The sequence below is a fragment of the Myotis davidii genome, unplaced genomic scaffold (genome assembly GCF_000327345.1).
Source record: "Myotis davidii unplaced genomic scaffold, ASM32734v1 scaffold37, whole genome shotgun sequence".
Taxonomy (NCBI): domain Eukaryota; kingdom Metazoa; phylum Chordata; class Mammalia; order Chiroptera; family Vespertilionidae; genus Myotis; species Myotis davidii.
In genome coordinates, this window is record NW_006289395.1 from 2,999,356 (window position 1) to 3,024,886 (window position 25,531).

The window sequence follows — 25,531 nt, forward strand, 5'->3', positions numbered from 1 at the left end:
CTTCATTTGTGCATGTCTAAGAGTTAGCACAGTGCTTGTGTGAAGTCTGACCAACAGACTTCCCAGAGGTTCGGTTCCCTGATAGAATTGGGGGTGGAAGGGGGAATCCCTTGCCTTTAACCCTATTCAACTTAGGTTTCCCACGTGCCATGTTGAGAGATGCCTCTTGACAAACTCGTCCTCCTCTCCTCCTCCCACTGCCAAAGCTGGGGTTACCCTAGGAGCACTTTTTTTTTCCTGAGCTAATCTCAAATTTGAACAAGAGCAATCTCTGCCTGTCTCCAGAAACACGCACCAGTTGATGGAGCCATCTGCTTACTGAGATTTCAAATTAAGCACTAAAATCACCAAACAATGAACCACTTCCCCACCACTAAGAGAAAACAATGAAAGAGCCCCCGACTGAAAACAAAGCAAAGTTTATTGCAGGTGAAAAGCAGTTCCATGGAAATTAAGTAAAATGGCCAGGTACCATGAAAATATACATTTTGCATATCTTCTGCCCTGTTCCAGAAGAGGGTCGCTCACTCCTCACTCTCATGGACCACCATCTGCAAAGACAGCGGCAGCCTGAGTTAGGGCATGTGGCCGACACGTTGCCTCCTGCGCCCTCTCCTGGCGAGCTGCGGGCAGTTGCTTGCTTGTATATTTCAGTGGGACGTGGGTGTTTGTTGGATCTCAGGAGAAGGCACAATGGCACACATGGAGGAACTCACCCAGAGATGAGAAACTGGCCCTGGGAGAGCTAGCCCCCCACACTGGGCTTCCTCCTACAGGTATCCACATGGAACGCGACTGAGGACGGTGCCAGCAGAGGGCACTGAAAGGTCTCAGGGGGAACCTCTCCTTCCTTCCCAGAATGGCGTGTCTTTCCGTGCGACTCAGACCTGGGCTCTAGCGGGGCTGTTCTCAGCTCTGCGACCTTAGGCAAACCCCTTCCCTTCCTGAACCCAGGGTCCACAGCTCTAACACTGAGGGCTCCCTAAGGCCCCTTCCAGTTCAAAAATGTCTACATCACAGCGGGTCCTTCCCAGGTCACCAGGGGCTGCGAGTCCCGCACGCATCTGCTGCCCTCCCTCTCGCCGCGGCAGGGGGAGCCACCTACCCTGCCGGGGGCGAAGTCTCGGGTCTTAGCGCGAAGCTTATTGACTTGAGACTCCGCAATATCGGCCCGCTCTTCAGCCTCCTCGAGCTCATGCTGAGCCTTTCGGAATTTGGTGAGATGCGCGTTGGCTTGTTCATCCTGAAACCAAAGCGCCCCGGCAGGTAAGGTCCCCGTGCACCCCCCTGAGCGCCCCCTGCTGTTCTGAGCCCCGCACGCGGCTGACTTACCGCCTCCTCCGCCTGCCTCTTGTAGGTCTTGACTTTCACTTGCAGCTTGTCCACCAGATCCTGCAGTCGCAGCACATTCTTCCTGTCCTCTTCACTCTAGAAACGGGAACAGGGCATGGAGAGCGGCGTGAGGTCCCGCCGGGTTCCTGGGGCTGAAGCGTGCCCTCCTGTATCTCCAAGACAGAACCGAGGTGTCGGTTGCGCTTTACGGAGCAGAAAGGCCCCGGTGTCCTTCCCACTCACCTGGTAAGTTAGCTCCTTGACCCGCCGCTCATATTTCCGCAGGCCCTTCACGGACTCGGCGTTCTTCTTCTGCTCCCCTTCAAGCTCCAGCTCCAGCTCTCGGATCTGGGGACACGGTTGGGGGGTTAGTCTGGGGCTGGAGCCCGAACGGGCGGAGCTGGGAAGCTGTCTGCGCGGCGAGTACCCGCGTCTCCAGCTTCTGGATCTGCTTCTTCCCGCCCTTCAGGGCCAGCTGCTCAGCCTCATCCAGGCGGTGCTGCAGGTCCTTCACCGTCTGCTCCAGGTTCTTCTTCATCCGCTCCAGGTGGGCGCTGGTGTCCTGCTCCTTCTTCAGCTCCTCGGCCATCATGGCTGCCTGCAAAGCCAATCACAGCCACTAAGATGCAGGCAGGGGTCAGGCGCCGGGGAGCTGCCCGAACCTGGGCGGCCAGAGGACCAGAGCCACGCTAATGGAAAGGGCCGCGGGTAAGGTGATGAGCCGCCCTTCATAGGGAATATGAAATGGGCTGCACCAGGCACAGAGAGGAACCTCGGGGACTGGCTGAGAAATGCTGTCTTCCTAGGAACTTTGCCCACCCAAGGAAATTCTTTTGTTATCTCGTAATCACCAATATATTTTCTCAAAGGGATCTGAAACGTAGAGAAGGCTGCTTTGCTCCCTGGCATCACCGGTATGGGGGCAGGGAGCTTAAGGGAAGGCCTCTAGGGAATCCGGGTGTGCCTGAACCCGCAGGAGAGCAAAATAGTTGCAAGGTAATGTCCTCCTCAGGCAGCAGGTGGCGCTGTGGGCGCTGTGGCCTCAGAGTTTAAAACATCTGAGCCCAGAAAGCGATGCTGCTGGGAGCCACGCCGACTTCATGTGAGGTGAAATGTGGTGGATATTGACAGCTGTCGATCTCACTTTTATATGTGGAATAAGTCATATGTGGAGGGAGAGAAGAGCATAGTCCCCTTGGGCATAAGAGACAGAATGTAATCCTTCCCGGTCTTTTTGTTTTTTTCTGTGCTCCGTATTTCTCAAATCCACCTTTTAAATGTGCAGGAGAGGACAGCTGAGTTTGAGGGAGGTGGGCAGTGGTTTCAGAGCAGAATGCACCCCACGTGTGCCCTGGGGGAGCCCCACCTGTCTCAGGGGAACTGTCGCGGGGTTGGGAGAGGGCAGGGGCTTTGATGACACGGTCAGGGCTGCCACACAGGCTCTGGGGGAAGCTCACATCTGTGATGGCCTTCTTTGCTTTCTCTTCCGCATTCCTTGCGTCCCTGCTGGCATCTTCAACCTCGCTCTGGAGCTGCATGAGGTCTGTCTCCAGCTTCTTCTTGGTGTGGATGAGGCTGGTGTTCTGGGGTGAGAGGAGCGGGGTTACCCAGGCGTCCGGGGCTGAGTCGCCCCATGTCTCCCCACCTCCCTGCGCGCACCTGGGCGTGCAGCAGCTGCACCCTCTCGTTGGAGTCCAGGAGCTCTTGTTCCGCCAGCTTCCGCGCCCTCTCCGTCTGCTCCAGCGACGCCCGCAGCTCCTCCACCTCGGCCTGCAGCAGGTTGGCTCTGCGCTCCACGATCGCCAGCTGCTCCTTCAGGTCCTCCTGGCCCCGGAGGGCGTCATCCAGGTGTAGCTGGGTGTCCTGGCCAGAGAAAAGGGAAGGTCTCGTGGAACGGAGGATCTTGGCCTCTTCGTGCTCAAGGGCAGCCTTTAAAGAACAAAACACGGGAAGAGTGCCGGAGACGGCGCCATGCCTGCCACACTGCCCTTCTGGGTGATAAAGCTTCAATGGAATGTTCATAACCCTGACTCTGCAATTCAAAATCCCTCATTTATCTTCAGTGCAGAAATGAAATGTTTCCTTACTATTTGTTTAGGTTATATCATCAGGAAATGATAACATTGAATGACCATATTTCTTTTTTTAATATATTTTTATTGATTTCAGAGAGGAAGGGAGAGAAACATCAATGATGATAGAGAATCATTGATTGGCTGCCTCCTGCACGCCCCCTACTGGGGATAAGCCCACATCCCGGCATATGCCCTTGACCTAAATCGAACCTGGGGTCTTTCAGTCCACAGGCCGATGCTCTATCCATTGAGCCAAACCGGCTAGGGCAATGATCATATTTCTTAGGAGCATAAAATACCTTGTGCATATTTTTTTAAATATATTTTTATTGATTATTTGTTTAGGTTATATCATCAAGAAATGATAACATTAAATGATCATATTTTTTAATACATTTTTATTGATTTCAGAGGGGGAGAGAAACATCAATGATGATAGAGAATCATTGCTTGGCTGCCTCCTGCACGCCCCACACTGGGGATCGAGCCTACAACCCAGGCATGTGTCCTGACCTGGACTCAAACCTGGGACCCCTTGGTCCATGGAACAATGCTCAATCCACTGGGCCACCACAGCCAGGAAACCTTGTGCATATTTTAAACTCATCTAAGATTTTGTAAAATCTCATTTTTAGACCTATTTTAAGTGTAATGATTTTCCCAATACATTTAAAACAATTCACAGTATTATCCCATTCAATCTCGCAGTTACACTGTTTGATAGGACGGGTGCAGATTTCAGACTGTGGGTTCTACAGAGGCAAAAATGAAGACGGTGGGACCAGCTAGCCTGCCAGGGTGGCACCCACCATGGCATAAGCCCCCCACTGGGGATCGAGCTACAATCCAAGCATGTGTCCTGACCTGGACTCAAACCCAGGACCCCTTGGTCCATGGGACAATGCTCAATCCACTGGGCCACCACAGCCGGGAAACCCTGTGCATATTTTAAACTCATCTAAGATTTTGTAAAATCTCATTTTTAGACCTATTTTAAGTGTAATGACTTTCCCAATACATTTAAAACAATTCACAGTATTATCCCATTCAATCTCGCAGTTACACTGTTTGATAGGACGGGTGCAGATTTCAGACTGTGGGTTCTACAGAGGCAAAAATGAAGACGGTGGGACCAGCTAGCCTGCCAGGGTGGCACCCACCATGGCCTCATGGCGCCTGTGCCACCCCAGCGTCCGCTCACCTCCGCTTCCTCCAGAGCCAGCTGGATGTCTGCCTTCTCCAGCTCGATCTGCTTTCTCGATTTCTCCTGTTCATGGATGGTTTTGCCATTCTCAGCAATTTGCTCTGTGAGGTCCGCTATCTCCTCTGCAAAGAAGTGAGTTGTGATGCATTTGAACCCCTCTGCACGGGTTCCCGGACAGGTGGCATCAACTAAATCCTTTTCACTAGTTTATTTCAATTCTAAGGACACTGTTTCCTACAGATAAGATTCTCTAGAGCAGCGGTTCTCAACCTGTGGGTCGCTACCCTTTTGGGGGTCGAACAACCCTTTCACAGGGGTCGCCTAAGACCATCGGAAAACACATATATAATTACATACTGTTTTTGTGATTCATCACTATGCTTTAATTATGTTCAATTTGTAACAATGAAATTGGGGGTCACCACAACATGAGGAACTGTATTAAAGGGTCAGGGCAGTAGGAAGGTTGAGAACCACTGTTCTAGAGAGAAAGACCCCAAAATAGCCCCTCCCATGAACACTCTTCGAGCCTGCGGCACCCTCTCCCGCACACACTCGGCAGCTGGGAGAGGGAGGTCTCAGGAGGTTTAAACTGCTTACGCTCCAAGTTCTTGTTTTCTCGTTTCACAGTTTCAAGCTGATCTAAGGCTTCTTCGTAGGCGTTTTTCAGTTTGAAGAGTTCGGTGCTCAGGGTGCGGGATTCCTTCAGGGCCGCCTCCAGCTCCGCCTGGCTCTCCTGGGACTTCGTTTTCCATTCAGCCAGCACCTGGGACAGGCAAGGAGGTGGCCCGCTGACTAGCTCCGCCCCCGGCTTCTAACTACATGCCACCCTGAGGGAAAGCTCAGAGTTGGGGTGTGTGTCTCTTGCCCAGCTCCTTGCTCTTCATTGGTGGACTAGCTAAGATTTTTGTTCTGTGGATTTATTCAAGATCCATAACTGATCAGTAACGATTGTCTCCAAAAAGCAAATGGATCCTCTGAGAAGGAATTAGCTGAGCATAATTACCCTTTTCCTAACATGGAAATGGGCCTGCACTTTTAAAGATTTCATTAAAACTTTGGTTCAACGCAACCTTTCTGCCATCTCAGCAGGAGGCTCCCAGACAGCTTCTCCTAGTTCCCAGGGTCTGTTCCTGCGCGTCAGCTACCCAGATAGGCCAGCGGGGGGCGGGACAGATGTTTGTAGAAACGAGTTTGTCTCCACTGCCAATGTTTGAAAGGAACTCCAGCCCCATCCCACTCCCATTTCATTTTACAGAGGAGGAAACCAGAGCTCAGTGAAGTTCAGGGACTGGCCCAACCTCACAGGACCCTGTGCAGCAGGACAGGAGGGGACCCAGTCTCCTCCTCACAACCACAGGTATTCCCCGCATCATAGTGTTCGGCAGCACAGGGCTGACCCCGCACCTTGTCAAAGTTCCTCTGCTTCTTGTCCAGAGCTGCGGCCATGGAGTTGGCTCTTTCCACGTCCACCATCAGATCCTCGACCTCCCCTTGCAGCCTCTGCTTGGTCTTCTCCAAGGAAGCACACTTCGCATTCACTGCCTCAACCTGTTCCTCGGAATCCTGAAGGCGCTGAGCGAGCTTTTTCCTTGGAGGATGGGAAAGAGCAGCAGATGCCGTTTCAGTTTCCAGCCTCTTGGACATCACTGTTCATCATGTTGGAATCACTAACCTTGTGATTCAAACGTGCATTTGCTCTCCTAAGCTCAGGAGAGCCTCCTGGCTGCTGGAAATCAGTGACCCACAGCCTGCCTTGCCTCTAGCCAAGATCCAAGTGGCCTGTCTTAGGAAATGCGCAATGGCGGGTCCCTCCAATGGCACAGCACCGCACGCAAAGGCGTGAGATGGGGGGACATCTAGTCACAAAACAAGTTCATTCCCTAGCAGTTATAGAGTCAGTGCCCTCTATCACATGATCATTTAAGACAGTGGTTCTCAACCTTCCTAATGCCGCGACCCTTTCATACAGTTCCTCATGTTGTGGTGACCCCCAATTTCATTGTTACAAATTGAACATAATTAAAGCATAATGATTAATCTCAAAAACAATATGTAATTATATATGTGTTTTCCGATGGTCTTAGACGACCCCTATGAAAGGGTCGTTCGACCCCCAAAGGGGTGGCGACCCACAGGTTGAGAACCGCTCATTTAAGGGTTCAAGTTCTAAAGGTAAATAGAGTTGCGCACTTGGCCTCCTCCAGCTCCTCCGTGCGCTGGATGGCGTCCGTCTCGTACTTGGTCCTCCACTGGGCAACCTCGCTGTTGGCCTTGGACAGCGCCCTCTGCAGCTCGGCCTTGGCTTCCTGCTCCTCCTCATACTGTTCCCGCAGCAGGTCACAGTCGTGGCGGGAGGACTGCAGGGCGTGGGCCAGGGCGTTCTTGGCCTAAAAATGGTTAAGAAAGAGAGGAGCCCCTGGGGGATTGATATTTTAATGCCGTGTGCATGTCACAATCCAAGGCTGTTCCCCCTCTCGGCACCTACTGAACAAAGTTGCCCGGTGGTACTTGAAAACTAGTTCAGAGAAGCCCTCGCTCGGATAGTACCTTGTTCTCTTCCTCCAGCTGCCTCTTGAGCTCCTCGGTTTGCTGGGTGAAAGCTTGCTTGCTCCTAGAGAGCTGGGATACTATACTTTCCTTTTCTTCCAGTTGACGACTCAGCTCCCCTGTGCCCAGAAGAAAGGTTTCATGAGTGCACCCATTAATTCATTCACTTAGCAAGTTCCTACAGTGTGTAAGGCGCTGTAAGAAGATCTGGGGAGAGAGTAAATGGTAAGGTGTGGTCCTTTCTTGGGGGTGAAGCGGTGAGTCCGTGAGAAGGAAAATGAAAGCCCGACCTGGTAAGTATTGTTGTAAATGACGAGAAATGTGAAGTGACTCTGTCAACATAACTCATGGGGACAAGTGTAAATTCAGACATGACCAGGGACACGGAAACACTCCCTCCAGAACTCCCAGTGGCTGGTGTTTCCAGCTGTTTGTCGATTTGTCATTAAGGGAAATAGTGCTTTTCCAAGGACTCGCTATCTCTAACGATTTGAAGGCAGTCTCCTGGATGAATATGCTAAGTTCAGGTTTGCATGTATATGGAGGGAAGAGAAGAAAGGAGGGGGTGAGAGGCTTTAGGACTCTAGAACCCAAAGGTTATTTTGGAATGGCAACTAAGCTTCCTGTCTTCACTGCCTTGTTGTGGCTGCTGGTGAGGGATTGGTCCACCTGTGATGATGGGCTGCAGGCCCAGGGCTGGGGAAGCCAGATTCCCAGGGAAAGCCCCCAATAATGGCCCCTAATATTTAGTGCACACCAACAGCCCATGCGAAGTGGCCATGTTCCTTTCCTTATTGTCTTGATCACAGACGATCCGAAAACACGTGCAGCAAGAAGTAGGAAGGCCCTGGGGCTCGGTTTCTAGCCCGAGTTCTGCCTCTCGGCCTCTTTCAGCTCAGGTTCTATTCCTTCTGAAAGAGTTTCAACCACATGACAGCTTGAGTCCCTTCTCTTCCTGGCCTGCCTCTCTCTCTTGTTCTTACTGAACTCGCACTCTGTTCTCCTCCTTCAGAATATTTTGAACGGCTCTCTTTCTGGGTTATTCCAATAGTTTCTTTCCTGAAAAAGTACTTTTGTAGCAATTCTCCCCCAAACAAAGTCGACTCTTTTGTTTTGCCCAGCGGCCCCTGTTAGGCTCTCTGAGGGGTGCCCCTCCCGTCTCCCACCGCTCACCAGCCTCTGTCTGAAGACGAGACTTCTGTGCCGTCAGCTCGCTCATGCTCCTCAGAGCCTCCTCGTTCTTGCCCCTGGCCTCACTTAGCTGATCCTCCAGAGTGCGGCATATTTTCTCCAGATTTGCCTACAGGATTGAGAAAGAGGAGAAAAGTCAGTCCGCCTTGAGATCTGAATGACCCAAGAGGTCTCTCGCATCCAAAGCACTGTGCCCGGGTACCTTGGATTTCGACACACTCTCCACGTTGCTGGCGAGGTCGTCGATCTCCAGTTTGAACTCGCTCTTCTCCTTCTCCAGCTTCTGCTTGACCCTCTGCAGGTTGTCTATCTGCTCGGCGAGCTCGGCCACGCTGTCTGCGTGCTTCTTCCTCAGAGCGGCCGCCGTGGCTTCGTGCTGCAGGGTGGCCTCCTCCAGGTCCCGGCGCAGTTTCAGGAACTCGGCCTCCCGCTTCTTGTTCAGCTCGATCTGGGTGGAGGTGACGCCTCCCGCCTCCTCCAGCCGCTCACTCAGCTCCTCCAGTTCCCGGGCGTAGTCACAGCGCTGCTTCTCTGCCTTTGCACGAGTCGCCCTCTCTGCCTCAATCTCTTCTTCCAGCTCCTCGATGCGAGCCTGTGAGCCAGTCAGTCCCCGAGCCACTCACTCGGCATGCCAAGAGCAGGCTAGTTTCCACCCCCATTAATAAACCAATTCTGGAACCGCTCCCAGAGAGATAGGAAGATTGCTAATTTTCTTTAATGTGACCTTTTCCTGCACCAACATGGCCCTTACCCCGCGGTGATCAACCCAGGATATTGCCCATCCAATGAACTCTTGACTCAAATACTTCAATTATGGATTTTACTTAAGATTATATAAAACATTATTCACACGCGCTGGCACCTAGCAGAAAGGAAACCGCTGAGGCAGGCAGGCCCATGGCATGATCACTGGCTCAAAATGGCTCGTAGCACAGAACACCCAGTGCACTGGGAGTGGCCGGCATGTAAAAGAGAAATCCCAAACACCTCCTACCTGGAGCTCTTTGATTTTCTTCTGAAACTGGAGGCCCAGGGTCTGCTCATCTTCCACTTTGCTCTGCAGTTGACTATATTCAAAATCCTTCCTGTGGAGGGAAATGGAGAATGTGTGAAGACAAAATACCAGTTAACTTGCAGAATGTAAATCACTCAGTAAGTTGCAAAACTGAAACCAGTGGTTTGAGCGCATACTTCTTGAGCCTTTCATCCAGCTGTTGCTTGTCATTCTCCAGATCCGATATGGACTCGTGGGCAAGCTTCAAGTCTCCCTCCAGCTTCCTTTTGTTCCGTTCCAGGTCTACCCGGAGCTTTTTTTCTTGCTCTAGGGAGTTTTCCAGCTGCAAAAGGCATCATTTCCTTTTTGAGAACAAATGCTTTTGCGCCAGAGGGTTGGGGAGGGGGGAGGGCAGCTCTTTCAGCCCTGAAGTTCTAGGCCTGCCAACTAGCAGCGTTTACTCACATCATCGACTTGCTGTTCCAGTTTGCTCTTGGTTTTACTCAAAGAATTGACTTTGTCTTCTTCAGCTTGGAGGTCGTCCAGGGTCTGCTGGTGGGCCTCCTGGAGGGCCTTCTTCTCCCTGGTTAACTTTGCGATGGTTTCATCCAACCCAGCCAGCTCCTCAGTCAGGTTTTTAACCTACAAAGAAGCCACAAGCAACTGTAAGAAGAGATACAGCTTGGTTTGCAATGACAACATCATACGGGAAAGACCCACAAAGAGAGTACCTTGTTCTCTGTGGCATGCTTCTCCTTTTCAACCTTGGCCAGTGTCAGCTCAAGGTCATCGATGTCTTTCTTCAGTTCTGAACATTCGTCCTCCAGTTTCCTCTTCTTGGCCGTCAGCTCAGCATTGATCTCCTCCTCATCCTCGGCTCTCTCGGTCACCTCCTTGATTTTAGCCTCCAGCTGGAATTTGGCTTTGATCAGCTGATCACACCTTTCCTCGGCATCCAGCAAGTTTTCACATTCCTTTAAGGAAAGAATCATGATGTGCTTTAATGAGATGAGGCGTGTGACATTCCAGTATTTTGTTATAGGTGAAGCTCTTTATGAAGCATCTGAACCGAAAAGCAAAACTTCCACCAAAATTCTAGTTTTCTTAAATAATCGATTCTATGCCGAAACCGGTTTGGCTCAGTGGACAGAGCGTCGGTCTGTGGACTGAAGGGTCCCAGGTTCGATTCCGGTCAAGGGCATGTACCTGGGTTGCGGGCACATCCCCAGTAGGGAGTGTGCAGGAGGCAGCTGATCGATGTTTCTCTCTCATCGATGTTTCTAACTCTCTATCTCTCTCCCTTCCTCTCTGTAAAAAATCAATAAAATATATTTTTTTAAAAAATCGATTCTAGAAGAAAAGTGAGAACAGAAAGATTTCTGAACACATACAGCCTGCACTTGGAGCAGCAGGTCATTCTTCTCTTGGACGAGAGTCACCAGCTTCTCCTCCAGCTCCTTCCTCTTCGCCTCCGACCTGGCCAGCTCCTCCTTGGTCTTCTGGAACTCCTCCTTCATGGTGGCCATCTCCTTCTCGGTCTCCGCGCTCTTGAGGAGGGGCTTGATCTTGAAGAAGAGCTTCATCCAGGGCCAGTGCTTGACGTTCATGAAGGCGCGGACATTGTACTGGATGCAGAAGATGGACTCCCTAAAAACAAAATATTGGTTATTTCTCAGAGAGACACCCCCCCCCCAACATCCTCAGAAGACCTCATGTCTGAATACAGACCCCACTCACCTTCTCTGCACCATCTTCTGGAATTCCACGCGCATGAGAAACCCTCTGCACACAGCCTGCGTCCGAGTGATCAGTTTGGCCAGGCGGTCATCGCGCATTTCTTCCAGGGTTCCCAGCAAGCCGGCTTTGAAGAACACCTTAGAGGGGAGAAGGCCGGCGTGGGTCCGTGTCTGCGGAGGTCGACCAGGCACTCAAGGCCAGCAGCTGTCAGGACGGAGGCTCACCTTGGTGTGTCCGAATTTGTACTGCGTGTGGTCAATGTCGATGGAGGCCAGCAGCTTCTCACAAGCCTTCTTGCTGTCGATGAACTGTCCCTCTGGGATCGCACTGGCATTCAGCACGCGGTATCTGCCATTGCAGACACAGAAGCCATCAGAGACTATTAGCAAAATCACTGACCTCGGAAACCATCCAGTTCAGTCTCTCTTCCTGTGAAGAAAGCCAAGGTCCAGAAAGAGAAAGAAAGCCGTCATAGTCACATGCTGGGTCACGGCCTAGAGCAGTGATGGCGAACCTTTTGAGCTCGGCGTGTCAGCATTTTGAAAAACCCTAACTTAACTCGGGTGCTGTGTCACATATAGAAATTTTTTGATATTTGCAACCATAGTAAAACAAAGGCTTATATTTTTGATATTTATGTTAATATTTAAATGCCATTTAACAAAGAAAAATCAACCCAAAAAATGAGTTCGCGTGTCACCTCTGACACGCATGTCATAGGTTCGTCATCACTGGCCTAGAGGCTCGGCCTCCCGATCCCCAGTCCAGGTGCTTTCTGCCATATGCTCATCAGATAAGCTCCTGAGAAAACATGGAGGAAGGATGTACACTGTGGTCACGTGGAAGGTTATTCATATTATACGGAAGGTCCCTAACTGTTCTGTTGAAGTGTTTTTTTCATCAGTATTTCTCTCTCTCAATTTCCAGTATGTGCACATCTTATCAAGAATCATGTAGAGCCCTAGCCGGTTTGGCTCAGTGGATAGAGCGTCGGCCTGCAGACCCAAGGGTCCCAGGTTCGATTCCGGTCAAGGGCATGTACCTTGGTTGCGGGCACATCCCCAGTAGGGAATGTGCAGGAGGCAGCTGATCGATGCTCCTCTCTCATCGATGTTTCTAACTCTCTATCCCTCTCCCTTCCTCTCTGTAAAAAAATCAATAAAATATATTTTTAAAAAAAGAATCGTGTAGAATATTTATGACACACCTCTGTTTAAAATCCCCGTAGAGAATGCGGTTGGGGAAGCCCTTCCGGCAGATGCGGATGCCCTCCAGAACCCCGTTACAGCGCAGCTGGTGCAGGACCAGGCTGTGCTCCATGGCCCCTGAGGGAGGAAGCAAGGATGTCAGCTCTGCACAGCATTTCCGGAGACCGGCCGCACCCAGAGAGCCGCCGCTGTCTCACCTGGGGTTTTGGTTTCGTTGGGAATTATACAGCGCACAAAGTGAGGGTGCGTAGTTCTTAAATTGGACATTAGCTTGTTCAGGTTTTCCTGAAAGAAAAAGGTTAAATTTGACAGCTTACTGTAGACTTTTACAAACACAGAGAAATATTGTAATGAAAAGTAAGATGCATATTTTAAACTTATCATGGATTCTGAAGAATGATGGAACTATTTAACTCTTGCTTTTAATAGTCCTATGGCTAGAGGAGTAGGCAAAACACACACACACACACAAAACCCACAACCTTGCCGAAACCAGTTTGGCTCAGTGGATAGAGTGTCGGCCTGCGGACTGAGGGGTCCCGGGTTCGATTCCGGTCGAGGGCATGTATCTGGGTTGCGGGCACATCCCCGGTGGGAGATGTGCAGGAGGCGGCTGATCGATGTATCTCTCTCATCGATGTTTCTGACTCTCTATCTCTCTCCCTTCCTCTCTGTGAAAAATCAATAAAAATATATTTTAAAAAAAAAACAAAAACCCACAACCTTATATAATAATCGTTTTTTGTTTCACAGCGGGCCAGAGACTAGGAAATAGAAAATGCCCACTGAAATCAATGCAAGAGATGTAGCAGCCCCCTGGGTGAATGAGGTGCTCCTGCCCGTGTCCTTCGGGCAAGTGAGAAAATTCATGTGGAGGACCCACTCCCAGGCCAGCCAGCCCAGCTAGTTACAGAACCAAATGATCCCTAAGTTCCAGTCCTACCTCGGTCAGACCTCCCTTACACATCATCACACCAGCACCTCACCAAGTGACAGCGACCAGATTAAGACCACACTGCTGTTCTCGAATAAACCGGTTTAGAATCTCTGCATTGCTCATGTTGCAATGACTCAAACCAGCTACAAGCAGATCAACGCGTGTCTTCCTTACCCTGAAAAGGGCAGAGACAGTTTGGAAGGACGAGCCCTTCTTCTTGGCAACTTTCTTCTTCCCGCTGTCAGCTGGAAGAAATGACGTTGGCGCGCGCTTGTTAGCAGGCCGCTAGGGATTTGGGGGTCCTGTGGGCTGAACTGGAAGGAGGAGGCATGACTACAGGGCACTCTGGGGAGTCGGTTACCGTCCGTGGTAGCAAAGGTGGCGTAGAGGTGAGCCAGGAGCCTGTTGGAGGACTTCTGGTACAGCCCGACCACGGTCTCGTTCAGGGGGTCCTTGTTCTTCTCCAGCCAGCCCGAGACGCTGTAGTCCACGGTGCCCGCGTAGTGCACCAGCGAGAAGTGGGCCTCGGCCTTGCCTTTGACGACCTTGGGCTTCTGGAAATTGCTGGACTTGCCCAGGTGCTGGTCATGCAGCTTGTTCTTGAAGGAGGTGTCTGTGGCCTTGGGGAACATGCACTCCTCCTCCAGGATGGAGAAGATGCCCATGGGCTAGATTAGGGCGAAATGCAGGTGGGTAAACAAGTGCTGCGGTGGTGAACAGCGGAGGGTGCGAGGAGAGGCCAGAGTGGACAGACAGGATACCTTCTCGATGAGCTCGATGCAGGCAGCCAGGTCCATCCCGAAGTCGATGAACGTCCACTCGATGCCTTCCTTCTTGTACTCCTCCTGCTCCAGCACGAACATGTGGTGGTTGAAAAACTGTTGCAGTTTCTCGTTGGTGAAGTTGATGCACAGCTGCTCCAGGCTGTTGTACTGACACCAAAATGCAATGTTCGTGTGAAAAGTTAGACCTCTTTCTAAGGCAAAGACCCATCCCCCGCCCCCCTCGTTGCTCGGCTCCCGCCAGCTCATTGCGCTTTCAGAGATGGTCACAGTCTCCAGGGCCGAGCTCAGGCCATGCCTCCTGTTTGGAGTCTCCTCTGCACCTCCGTCTAGCAGGTGTGTCTCCCTCTCCTGAGCTCCCAGGGCCGGGGCCTCGCCTGTGCGCCCACCACAGTCTTATTTTGGAGTTACTCTCCAGTGCGCCCGATACACTTCTCATCTTCCTCTACAGACTGCAAGCTCATCTTTTATTTACCTGCATGTCTTCTATCTGGTAGACACCAGTATACACTTCGATGAATGGCGCTATGCTAGGAGGATATTTATGTAAAATATTGCATGATTGGCTTATTATCAAATTATTTGCTTGGCTCTCCCTAAGTCAGTAATTGCATTTGAGATATTTTTTTATTCATTGGGCTAAGCCTTTAAAATTGTACTTGACACAAATATTCCCCTCCCTTAAAGCAATACAACCCCTCTTAAAATCATACAAACCCTCCTCACATTCTCTTCTGCTTGATTCACCCTCCGTCAGTTTTCCTACAAGATGTGATGCTGTGACAAGGCGGCCACCTCAACATCGCCCCTACAGAATCATGGGAACCAATCCCCTCACACGGGCCGCATGAAAGCACGAGCAACGCAAACCTCGAAGATCTCGAAGCCAGCGATGTCCAAAACCCCAATGAAGTGCTGTCTGGGCAGCTTCGTGTCCAGCTGCTGGTTGATGCGCGTGACCATCCACAGAAACAGCTTTTCGTAAACTGACTTGGAGAGGGCGTTCACAGCATGGTGGACCTGTGGGCAAGACCAGCGTGAGCCTGCCGGCAGCGGCCGCCCTGGACCCGCATCCCTTCCCCGCCCCGCCCCGAAGGGCCGCCTACCTGGTCCACCGTTTGACCTTTGGTCACGTACTCATTCCCGACTTTCACCCGGGGGAAGCACAGGGCTTTCAGGAGGTCTGAGGAGTTCAGGCCCATCAGGTAGGCTGTCTTGTCAGCCACTGCCAAGAGAAGAAAGACGGTTCAAAGGGAAGCCCTGAAGTTGGCAACGAAGAAGAGACGCTTTGAAAGTCATCCAGATGCTGCAGAGGTGGCTCCGTTTGTCTCGGGGGGGTTTTACTTTTCGTATCTCTAAACGGCTACCTGCAGCCACTGAGATTGTCTGAAAGGCAGAGGGGTTCCAGAAAGCTCCGATCACTGCTCATTGCAGCTGAAACCGGGCCATTCTAGCCGTTCGGCAAACACGGTGCTACCAGTGCCTACAGGCATCTGAGCCCTGGAGAGGTTCAAACAGCCTCAGTCGAACACCCACCGACCTTGGCTTACACCAAGCATGTCAAACTCACGGCATGCGGCCCACTGGCCATGAGTTTGACATGCTTGGCTTGCACCCCGTCTCGGTGACTTTGTACCTTCGGTGCCGTCGGGCTCCGCCTGCTCCTCCCGCTGCTTCTGCTTGAACTTCATGTTCCCATAGTGCATCACGGCGCCCGTGAGCTTGTAGATCCCGGACTTCTCCTCTGCAGTGAAGCCCAGGATGTCAATGGCACTCTGCCATGGAAAGAAGGGCACGTCAGCCGGCTGAGCCCAGGGGCCAGGACCAGCACCCGCACCTCTCTCTGTTCTACTTACATCCGTGGCCAGCAGCTCCTCCGCATCGTCAATGCTGGCCACCAGGATCTCGCCCTGGCTGATGAACGGGTAGTCGTAAGGGTTGGTCGTAATCAGCAGCAGCTCTGAAATGAGTAGTTAGAGGAGGTCGCATAGATTCGAAGAGAACATCCACCAGTGGGTTTGAGCTCCTCCTACGTTCAGGTTTGAAACTCTTACTGCTGGAGCCCAAATTGGATTTAGAGTTAGTTAGAGATCTCTCAACAGCCTCTCGGTGCTCAGGCTCTGCCTGGATATAAAGTGTGCGGGGAAGACAGTGCAGCCGGCCCGTGCAGTGCAGAGGAGGAACCCAGGCAGAGGGCAGTATTTAAAGTCTTGCTCTGCTTGCAAATGGCGCTTAGTGAAGTAGGTTCAGAGCAGGGAAAAGGGAAGCTGGCGGAGTCTGGGGGAGGGGAGCACAGGTTGAAAAGCTGCGGCCTGTTCCCAGGCTTGGGACCAGAAGGCTGAGCACACACAGCCAAAGGGCGTGGAGGAGCGTGTGCACAGGCCCCTGTAGGTGCAGAACAAAGGGCAGGGACGCTCCACAGGCCTCACAGCATTTGGTGAAAGATGGGTTTCTGCGCTCGAACACAAGAGGGCGCTACATGTCAATTAAATGTTTAGCTGCTCAAAAGGCTTTTATAAACCAGCGCTGAGTTCAGTAGTGAGTTCATCTGTTGCTGCCCATCGGATTTGTTTTGTTTTGTTTTGTTTTTTTCAAATGGGCACGTCACTGTCAATATACCTACATCTCATTTTGAAAACAAACTTTGCTGTCTGCGGAGTCCCCTATGTATATAGGTGCGGCTCTACCTGGACCAGCGATGTCAGAGCCGAAGTGCCTGAAAGACCAGCCCCGCTGGGGACTTGCTCACCTATGAGCTCCGGCTTCTTGTTGGAAAGAATCTGGTAGAAGATGTGGTAGCTTCTCTCAGCCTTCAGCTGGAAAGTCACTCTTGATTTCTCCAGCAGATCTGCGAACACAACACAGCACTGTGTTCCAAGCTGCCCCCCACCTCCCTGAGACATCCGGTCCCGAGCATCTACTTACAAGTTTCAATATCTGCAGAGGCCAGCTTCCCCGTGGTGCCGAAATGGATTCGGATGAACTTGCCCTGTGGGGACAGGGAGCCCAGCGTTTACCATGGCTCCAAGCGTCCCAGCAGCCTCCTGGGCCAGGTGATAGGAGCCTTATTCCCTGTGGCTAGAAATTACTTATGTCCTCCTCTTCCTCCCTCCTCCTCTTTCCAGATGATGTGCCTTCCTCCCCATTCCTCTATCCCACGCTCCCTCCAAACCACCCCACACGTGCAGCCAACAAGGTAAGAGACTGGTCTTTTTCTAGATGCAAATCAAACCATGTCACTTCCCTGCCTGTAGAATCCTTCCGGAGCTTCCTGTGTGGAATCCAAACTCCTCCTCAGGGTCTACAGGTACCTATGTGACAGGTCTCTCTGCCTCTCCCCTCACCTCATGGGCGCCCCCTGCCCAGCTCTCTGCAGCTGTTCCCCTACCAGCAGGCCCCCTCCTATGTCAGAGTCTTGTGTTGTCCTTTGTTCCTCCTCACCCTGCAGAGCTCAGGGTTCACGGCCCCCCCTCCCCCACCTAGAGGCCTCCCCTGCCAACACTGTTGAAGGAGACCCTGCCCCATTACCCGATCACAGGCCCTGCTTGTTGAACTTTATACGAATGTATCATTATCGGAAATCATCTTGCTGATTTGTTTTGTTCTTTCACTGTCTCTTCCCTCCGACTGTAACCTCTGTGAGGACGGGACCTTGCTTATCTCATAAGCCGCAGAGAAAGCCGCAGCGTATCCGGACTCGGACTCACAAAGCGGGAGGAGTTGTCGTTCCTCACGGTCTTGGCGTTCCCGAAAGCCTCCAGCAGCGGGTTGGCACTGATGATTTGGTCTTCCAGAGTTCCCTGGGCACGGGGCAGGGGAGGAAGGAGCCGCAGAACGGCGGTAAGCAATGCTTCCCCCCCCCCGCCCCCCGCATCGCTCCTGCCTGTCCCTGTGCCTGGCAGTCAGGGCACAGCCAGTCCCTCCCTCCCCCTTGCCAACTGAGGCCTAAGCAAATCAACAGCACGCCTCACTCAGCACCCGTTTGCCACGCTGCTCTGTGTCTATAGTGAGGGACTTGGCCTGAAGTTCTTTTAATACCGCATTCCTTGACTCTCCAGTCAGTTAGGGTGTCTGGTTCACTTCTAACCGTTGTAATGTTTTCATTTAGAAAGGGAGTACACGCTGCAGTTCTCTCGAGAGGGAGGATGGATTCTGCCATAAAAGAAGGAGCTCCCTCAATGCTCCCAGCAGACCTTCCTCAGAGCCGCCCTTTCCAGAACAGTGACAGGGTCTGGTCCTGTGCCATCAGCCCTGCACAGGCCACCTAAGATGCTGCTGTCCTTCGGGGTTAACTCCTGGCCTGCTCGCCTCTGTGCCCTCACCGGGAAGTTAAGACAACGGGTAGCCATGGAAACGCAGCTCCTCTCCTCACCTTCATTTTGGAGTCTTTCTTCTTGGCCAGGTCCCCAGTCGCTGCAATTGTTGCAAAGTACTGGATGACCCTCTTGGTGTTCACAGTCTTCCCTGCCCCGGATTCTCCGCTGTTGGGAGAGAGAGAGAGAGAGAAACCAGTTCTGTTAGCATAGACGGTCTCTCCAAGATGCCGCATGGAGGCCAGGACATACTCGGAGCCACGTCAGACACACGTGCACCACACAGAGAGGCGGAGGCCCAGGGAAGCCCACGGCTGAGCTGACCCAGGGATGGGCAACCCAGTGCTCTGAGGCCTCCCACGTATCTCCCGCCCGCCCCACGTCGATCTTTCGCTTGGACTTTGTTCTCAATACTTTCCAGTGGACAGAACAGAGCACGTGGCGCCGCTGCCTTCTGCCCCGGGGACAGCAGCCACGGCTTTGACACTGCCCTGCGCCCGGACACTTACGTGATCAGGATGGACTGGTTTTCACGATCTGCCAAAAGCAAAAATAAAACGGAGCTGATGGCAATATATAAAGAGCTTCCCCCTTTGCCCCACCTCTCAAGCAGTCACGGTTCAATGCACAGTTCCTCTGCCCTCTCGCAGTTAGTTTAGTCCAGTGGTCGGCAAACTGCGGCTCACGAGCCACATGCGGCTCTTTGGCTCCTTGAGTGTGGCTCTTCCACAAAATACCACGTGCGGGCGCGCATGTACAGTGCGATAAAAACTTTGTGGCCCATGCGCAGAAGTCAGTGTTTTGTGGAAGAGCCACAGTCAAGGGGCCAAAGAGCCGCATGTGGCTCTCAAGCCGCAGTTTGCTGACCACTGGTTTAGTCCAATGTGGGAGCTGGAGAATGAGGCTCAGAGGGGTTAAGCCCCTGCTTAAAACCAGCCAGTGGCGTGTCCAGGGCAGTGGCTTCTGATTGTATTGGGTTGAACCGTATGAGATTGTCAATAATGTTTTGGCCCATAGAAATCTTAGTTTCACGGGGTTTAACCAATACTTGCATTAAATGCACACTTCCCACCAGGGCTTGCTGGGGCTCGGAGAACTGGCCCCTTTCTGCTCTTTAAGCATCTTTCCCGGTCTCTCCTTTGTGCTGGAGGTCACAGGCCGAATAGGGCAGGCTCAGGACCACGTGGTGCTCCTCGGGAGCCCTGTCCAGTGCCTGCTCACCACTCCAGGCTTCCTCCCAGAAACCTACCAGTCAGCATGAACTGATAGGCGTTGTCAGAGATGGAGAAGATGTGGGGCGGGGCCTCCTGGCGCTTTTTGCCTCGGTAGGCAGACACCACCTCTGCATTATACACCGGCAGCCACTTGTAGGGGTTGACGGTGACACAGAAGAGGCCCGAGTAGGTCTGTGGGAGGGTTAAAAGTATATATGCATGTGTATGTATATAAAACCTCTGCCTTTGTTATTTTTTCACTTTTTTTTTTTTTTTACAATAAATTAGTAAAGGAGGAAACATGTAATTTCTGTTTGTAGGTGAGGCCCCTGAGATTCAAGCAGGGGCGTGGCTGGACCGCCCACAGCTGGTGAGTGACAGCTGAGACCCAAAGCCTGGGGTTCCTGCTCCCCGCTGGCTCCTCCTGCTCCGCCCTCCTTCCTCCGGCCCCTCTCCTTCCTGTCCCGTTCATCCTCGCTTTCTCATCTTCCAGCTTCTCTTCCCCCTTTCCTCTTCTTGGTTCCATTTCCCGTCTTTTGTTCAACAGCTAAGTCAAACAGGAATCTCTCCAGATCCCATCCCCGCACAGGCCTCTCCCCCCACCCGCCCCAACCCACAGCCCCGGGGCGCCCGGCACAGACGTAGATCATCCAGGACGTGTAGCGGTCCTTGAGGTTGTACAGCACGGCCGGCTCGTTCAGGTGCGTCAGCATGGCCATGTCCTCGATCCGGTCGAACTTGGGCGGGTTCATGGCGTACACGTCCTCCGGCTTGACCACCAGGGTCTGGAAGGGGAGAGGCGCGGTGCTCACCACGGGTCTCTGCGCGGGTGCCCCCTGCGGACATGTCTCCCGCGAAGAGGCTGGTGAGCCGCGGTCCGGAGCGAGCGCCAAGGAAAACGCCCGCTGGCAGCGAGGGAGACACGGTGGGGGGCAGGTGGCGAGGGTGCTGGCAGCGGGAGACTTGGTTCTGCCACGCAGGGCTGGGGCGGGGCCTCTGCCAAAGCCTGGAGGCGAGGGCGGGGCCTCTGGGCAGGTGCGGGGACAGCGGGAGTAGCGAGGAACTCCCCACAGGACCCCAGCAGGACCCCACTGCGGGCTCCTTCCTGTTTACTCAGAATGGCGTGTGTACCGTCCCTGAGACCAGGATGGAGGAGAGGAGGTGGCACTAGAGCAGCAGGCTGGCCCCCAGCATCACCATACCCAGGGCTCTCAGAGCAGCTGTCCAGCCCCTGAGCAGGGTCTGAAGCTGGCCCCTTCACCACCACCCCCCCATGCTCCACCTCCTCCCTCCTCCACCTCTCACGCCAGGTTAGGGGACCATGAGGCAGAGTTTGGTTCCAGCCCCTAGCTTGTGTCTGCGGTTCCCGGGAGGAGAAGGCTGACCCGTGCCCGCAGGCTTCCTGGGCACAGAGCCGCTCCTGCCCCTGCCCTGCCCACCTCCTCTCTCTGAGACCTTTGAACATGACTCCTGCTCTGGTCCTCTCTGGACAAGGCAGTGGACACCTGCCTTTCCTGCAGAGCTTCCCTCGGCCCCTGTGCAGCCAGATGGACGGCTTGTCTTAGATGGTCATCCTTCACGCTGGCCCCGTCTTTCCTGCCGCTCTGCGAGCCCAGCTCCAGGAAAGCTCAGCTCCATTATCAGCAATACAGAGAGCCCCGCGGGAGGGCGGGCCTGCAGCCCTGAGGGGCACTTTCAATGCCTTTCTACATCAGTCACTCCCTACTTGGGTGTGGACACCTACAGTAGATGCTATTCTTCCCCTTTTCTCTTTCAGATTTTATTTTTCCTGTCTTTACCTTTAACTTTTTTGGAACATTCCAGATTCTTCTAGATTCTGGTCTTGATTCCAGAAATTATTGACGTCCAGCATTCCTTTTAACACTCGCGCATGGCCTAGGCCTGCGGGCTGCCTGCTCATGAGACATGGGAGGCTGCGGTTTCACACTGAGCTGTGGTCGGCTAGGGCCCCTCACCCACTTTCCTTACTTTCTTGGGGAGACAGCTGTTGCTAGAAGAATCAGGGGCAAACCTAAGCTACCAAAGGAGAGTGTTCTAAACGGGCCTGCCTACTCCTGGGCTCCCAGGCCCATGCCCTCGGGATGCACAGATCCGGGCCCTCTGACTTAGAGCCGCGTGGGCACTGACTGCTCTCATCAGCCGCGTCAGGTCTCCCGCCTGCACCGGCATGTGCTGTGCTTTCGCCAAGGAAGCTCTCAGTGAGGCTGTGAGAGGCGCACTGGCGCCAGGGCCACCTGGGGCAGGGCAGGGCCGGGCGGGGCGATGCATGGACCAGGCCGGGAGGAGCAGGCGGAGAGCCAGGAGGCCATACGGGCCTGGGCGGGGCTTACACGGTTGTCTTCGGTTTCCACCGTGACCTTCCCATCCTGGGTACTCTTAATTTTCCCCTTGGCGTACTCTTCCTTCGAGTCGACCACAAAGCAGTAGGTTTTGGCATCAAAGGGCTGGTTCTGCGCCTCGATCCTCTCCTTTTCTGACTTGCGGAGGAAGGGAGCGGCCATGCCGAACACTTCCATTTCAGTGTCGCTGCTCATGGCGCCAGCTGCAAGGCAAGCCACCGTGAGCCGCTGCCTCCCAGCAGGCCCCCGGCCTGCCCGCCTCTGCTCTACGATGGCTCCGGACAGGCTGTGCTCGGTCCCAGGAGCCCCACCCACAGACCTAAGTGCTGGGAAAATCAGCGGAGCTTGTAACCCGTCTCCTCGTCATCTGAGGCTCGGCTGGCTGAGGGAACTAGAGGTGAGCCCAGCCCCTCGGGACCTCACTTCCTTTAAAACCCAGGTGTTGCCCAGGGAAGCTTTAGAATAAACACCATAAAACACAAAGGCCGTTCTTCAAAGGGATCCTGCTCAGTCACAAATAGCTGAGGAACTTTGGGACCATTTTGAACGAAGGTGGCCACCCCCTCTCCCTCAAGGAAAGCCGCGGGGCTTCCTCCAGTTGCTGAGAACAGCAGCCCCGTCTGACCTCTCATCCTTCGGGAGGCCTCCTAAGTGCTGCCCCTCCGTTCCTCCCAGCCTCCCTGTCCTGGTCTGAGCTCCCAGGTTCCCGCCAGCCAGGGACGTGGCCAGAATTCTCACCCGAGAGTCACAGACACAGGACAGACAATGAGGCCGCAGCAGCCCGGGAAATCAGACCTGCAAAGAACGTGAGAGGAAAGCTCAGGGCACCTGGCAGCGTCCGGTCCAGCTTCAATTCAGCTCTTGATAAATTAGGTAAATAAGGAGAAAGGACTAATAACTTACCCCGGAGACAAGCTGGAGGAGCAGATGGGACAGGACCCACACGTAAGCCATTAAGGTAGTAAAAGCCCCACTACCCCCAACCTGGCCCTTACCAGCCCACTCTGGGCCGTTGTTCAGTCTGCAATGCCTCCCATTAGAAGTGGACAGTAAAACAGCATCTCTGTCTAAAAGCTTGTGGTTCTAGGCCTGGGGCAGGGAGAAATCTCTAAGACCGGCAGACTGACACCCGGACAGTGTGGTTGGTCTTGGGAGGACAGGACATGTGACAGGCACACATGTAGGTGGGGAAGGAGAGAGTCCAGGAAGGCACCGCATCCCGTGGTCCCTGCACCACTCAGAGAGGCAAAGGGAGAGCGTCACCCCGCTGGACAGGCCGAGGTCATGGAGAGTCCAGGGATCCTGCCCGTGATGGGGAGGGGAGGTGGGAGGAGGACCTGTCCTTCACATCTAACAGTTCCTTAGCAAAGCCAGGCAAGGCCCGGCCACACCGAGGCGAGAGCCATGCCAGAGGGCTGTGACTTACCTCCGCCCACGAGAGCAGCTACGAGGGGCTGCTGCTGGCTGCGCTTTTATAGGCCCCACTGACCCCCCTGGCTCATTCCTTCTCTATATTTGGAAAGAGAATGACCACACCACCGGCTGAGAAGCAGCTCCTGCCTCCCATTTTTTTGGCGTCGCTGCCAGGGGAAAGGTATATATAGAAATGAGCAGGATTATAGCCATTCTTCCAACTATAGAAGGTTGGGAGTTTGGGATGCCTTTTGCTGAACTTGGGGCTGGCGACGTGACGGACCAGCCTGGCTGGGGAGGCCCTGCCGGACCACCGCGCAGGCAGCTACCAGCTGTGACATCAGGGGAGCCCTGCCCAGGACAGAGCAGTCAGACTGGCCGCAGAAACCTCATCTTACAGGAGAATGAACGAAACTGAAAACGTTCCCATCCTCCTGGAGATTTGAGTAGACTTTTCTCACAACACAGGACTGTGTGATTATAAAACTTATGCGAGGAACAACAGCAACAGGAGTAATTCTCCTTCCCTCCCTCCCCGCTCCGCCCTCTTCTCCTTTCCCTGTGCACCTTTCCGTTTCACTAGCAGCATATCAATGTGATCGTTTCTCAAGCACCAGTAGGACCAGTAAATTAGTGCTGGGCGCTATCCCACCCGCTAGTGTTCCCAGCAACAGCTGTGAAGGCCCTGTTGTTACCAAGACGTATGACCGATTCGGAAAAACCAGCTGCTGGCCTAGGCGGGGGGCCGGGGGACAGCGGTGGCCTGCAGAGCACGGGAGGGTGTGGGGGTGTCTTACAAGTGTGGTTGTTGCTAAATCAGGATTGGAAAAAAAAGCCTCAGAGAAGAGCAAGGGTTTAGTTGAAGCTTTCGTCCGTGCCATTCTACTTTTCGCTTGTTTTACCCCACGTTTTCTGATCAAATCCTTGGGAGCAGCCAGTGGGCAAGCGTTGGTTGTTAATGCGAAAGAGAGCTGTGTGTCAATGGTCCCCACTTAAGAATAAGGACTGCCTGCTCCCGCCCTTACCAAGCCAGGTATGGAGGTTACTCAAAGAGGTGTGGGGACATTAATGAGACACCTACTGTGTGCTGGCCCCAGAGAGAGAAAAATATCAAAGAAGAGAACCTCTTGTTGCTTCAAGGGCAGCAGTCCTCAGGGGCTAGCTGGGTCCTCTGCTGGTTGGGTTCCTCCCGGGATCACCGGGTCAGATGGCTTAGCCGTGTATTATTAGCCAGCTTTGGGGGACCAGGAGGAGCCCTTGTTGGTCCAGCCATCCCCCAGCCAGAGCTAATCCCCACAGCCGGGCAGAGAGCTGCATTTATTTTTGGATGAGCTGGAAAGAACACGTATTGTCTCAGGAATGCTCACTGGCTCCGGAGGCAGTAAGTGGGGGGCCGCTGCGCCCCCTCCCCAACCCCACTCTTCCTCCCAAACTGTCCTCCGCACCTGCCACCCCTGCTCCGCGTGGCCACGGGCTCGGGCTGTGCACCGCGTGCTCAGGCCACTGTCCCCGGAGCATGAAGTCAGCTTTCCTCGGGAGCAGATGCCTCCCAGCCCCAGTGCCTTCCTGGCGTCCCACTGGGAGGGAATTGAGTGTCTGGGAAACGAGGAGCTACTCTGAGCCAAGACCGCTGCCAATGCCCACAGCCCAGGGTGAAATGGAAGCAGAGGTCTTACTGCCCCTTGAATTCAATTCCACAAACGCCCCTTTTCCCCACTTTCTATTATGAAAAATTTCAATGTACAGGCAAGTGCAAAGCACCGTAAATGCTCACCCACTCAGATGTGGACCCTCCTGCTAGCTGCCTGGAGGCGGGGAGGGGGGGGGTTCAGGGAGGGATGGTCAGGAACTAGGGAGTGAGCCACCTGTTTGTGAAGTCACTCAGAGCAAACTTACTGAAAACGTCCCAATTCAACCTGCAAGTGAGAGGGAGAGCTGGTGCTCAAAGGTGGCCAGTGCAGAGATAACTCCACAGACAGGGAAACCCACGGCAAGGACTAAAGATGAGCGGTGGGCAAGGCTTGAGCCACTCGGGCTGGCAAAGAGGAGGGAATCCCTGCCGCAGGTGGGCCCTGCTGCCGTCCAGTCCCAGCCGGCAGGGGTTGGATGGCTCATGGGCCTGTGGCTGGGAGCATGGAGCAGCGTGATGGGAGCAGGGCAGATTGCTTTGAGCAGGGAGGGAGAAGACAGTTATTTTATTCGGAGGGCAAGGAGGCAGTAA

The 25,531-nt window shown here is 53.4% G+C and overlaps 1 protein-coding gene across 1 annotated transcript; it reads right to left on the minus strand.

Annotated features, from left to right (window-relative positions):
- Positions 1 to 788: 788 nt before the first annotated feature.
- LOC102758743 (myosin-3) lies at positions 789 to 24,399 on the minus strand. Its single transcript, XM_015562542.1, has 37 exons — positions 21,889 to 24,399; positions 20,179 to 20,322; positions 19,573 to 19,729; positions 18,833 to 18,860; positions 18,383 to 18,491; positions 17,718 to 17,810; positions 16,936 to 16,999; positions 16,760 to 16,858; positions 15,647 to 15,970; positions 15,117 to 15,235; positions 14,881 to 15,030; positions 13,990 to 14,160; positions 13,590 to 13,896; positions 13,403 to 13,473; positions 12,489 to 12,576; positions 12,291 to 12,408; positions 11,308 to 11,431; positions 11,084 to 11,220; positions 10,738 to 10,993; positions 10,078 to 10,320; positions 9,812 to 9,988; positions 9,544 to 9,689; positions 9,347 to 9,437; positions 8,555 to 8,944; positions 8,335 to 8,461; positions 7,162 to 7,280; positions 6,805 to 7,001; positions 6,019 to 6,202; positions 5,212 to 5,377; positions 4,442 to 4,733; positions 4,120 to 4,159; positions 2,992 to 3,261; positions 2,790 to 2,915; positions 1,760 to 1,930; positions 1,576 to 1,680; positions 1,333 to 1,428; positions 789 to 1,243 (listed from the first exon to the last, which is right to left on the minus strand). The coding sequence occupies exons 1-37, from the start codon at positions 22,090 to 22,092 to the stop codon at positions 1,010 to 1,012; spliced, it is 5,937 nt and encodes a 1,978-aa protein (XP_015418028.1). The 5' UTR covers positions 22,093 to 24,399; the 3' UTR covers positions 789 to 1,009.
- Positions 24,400 to 25,531: the final 1,132 nt, after the last annotated feature.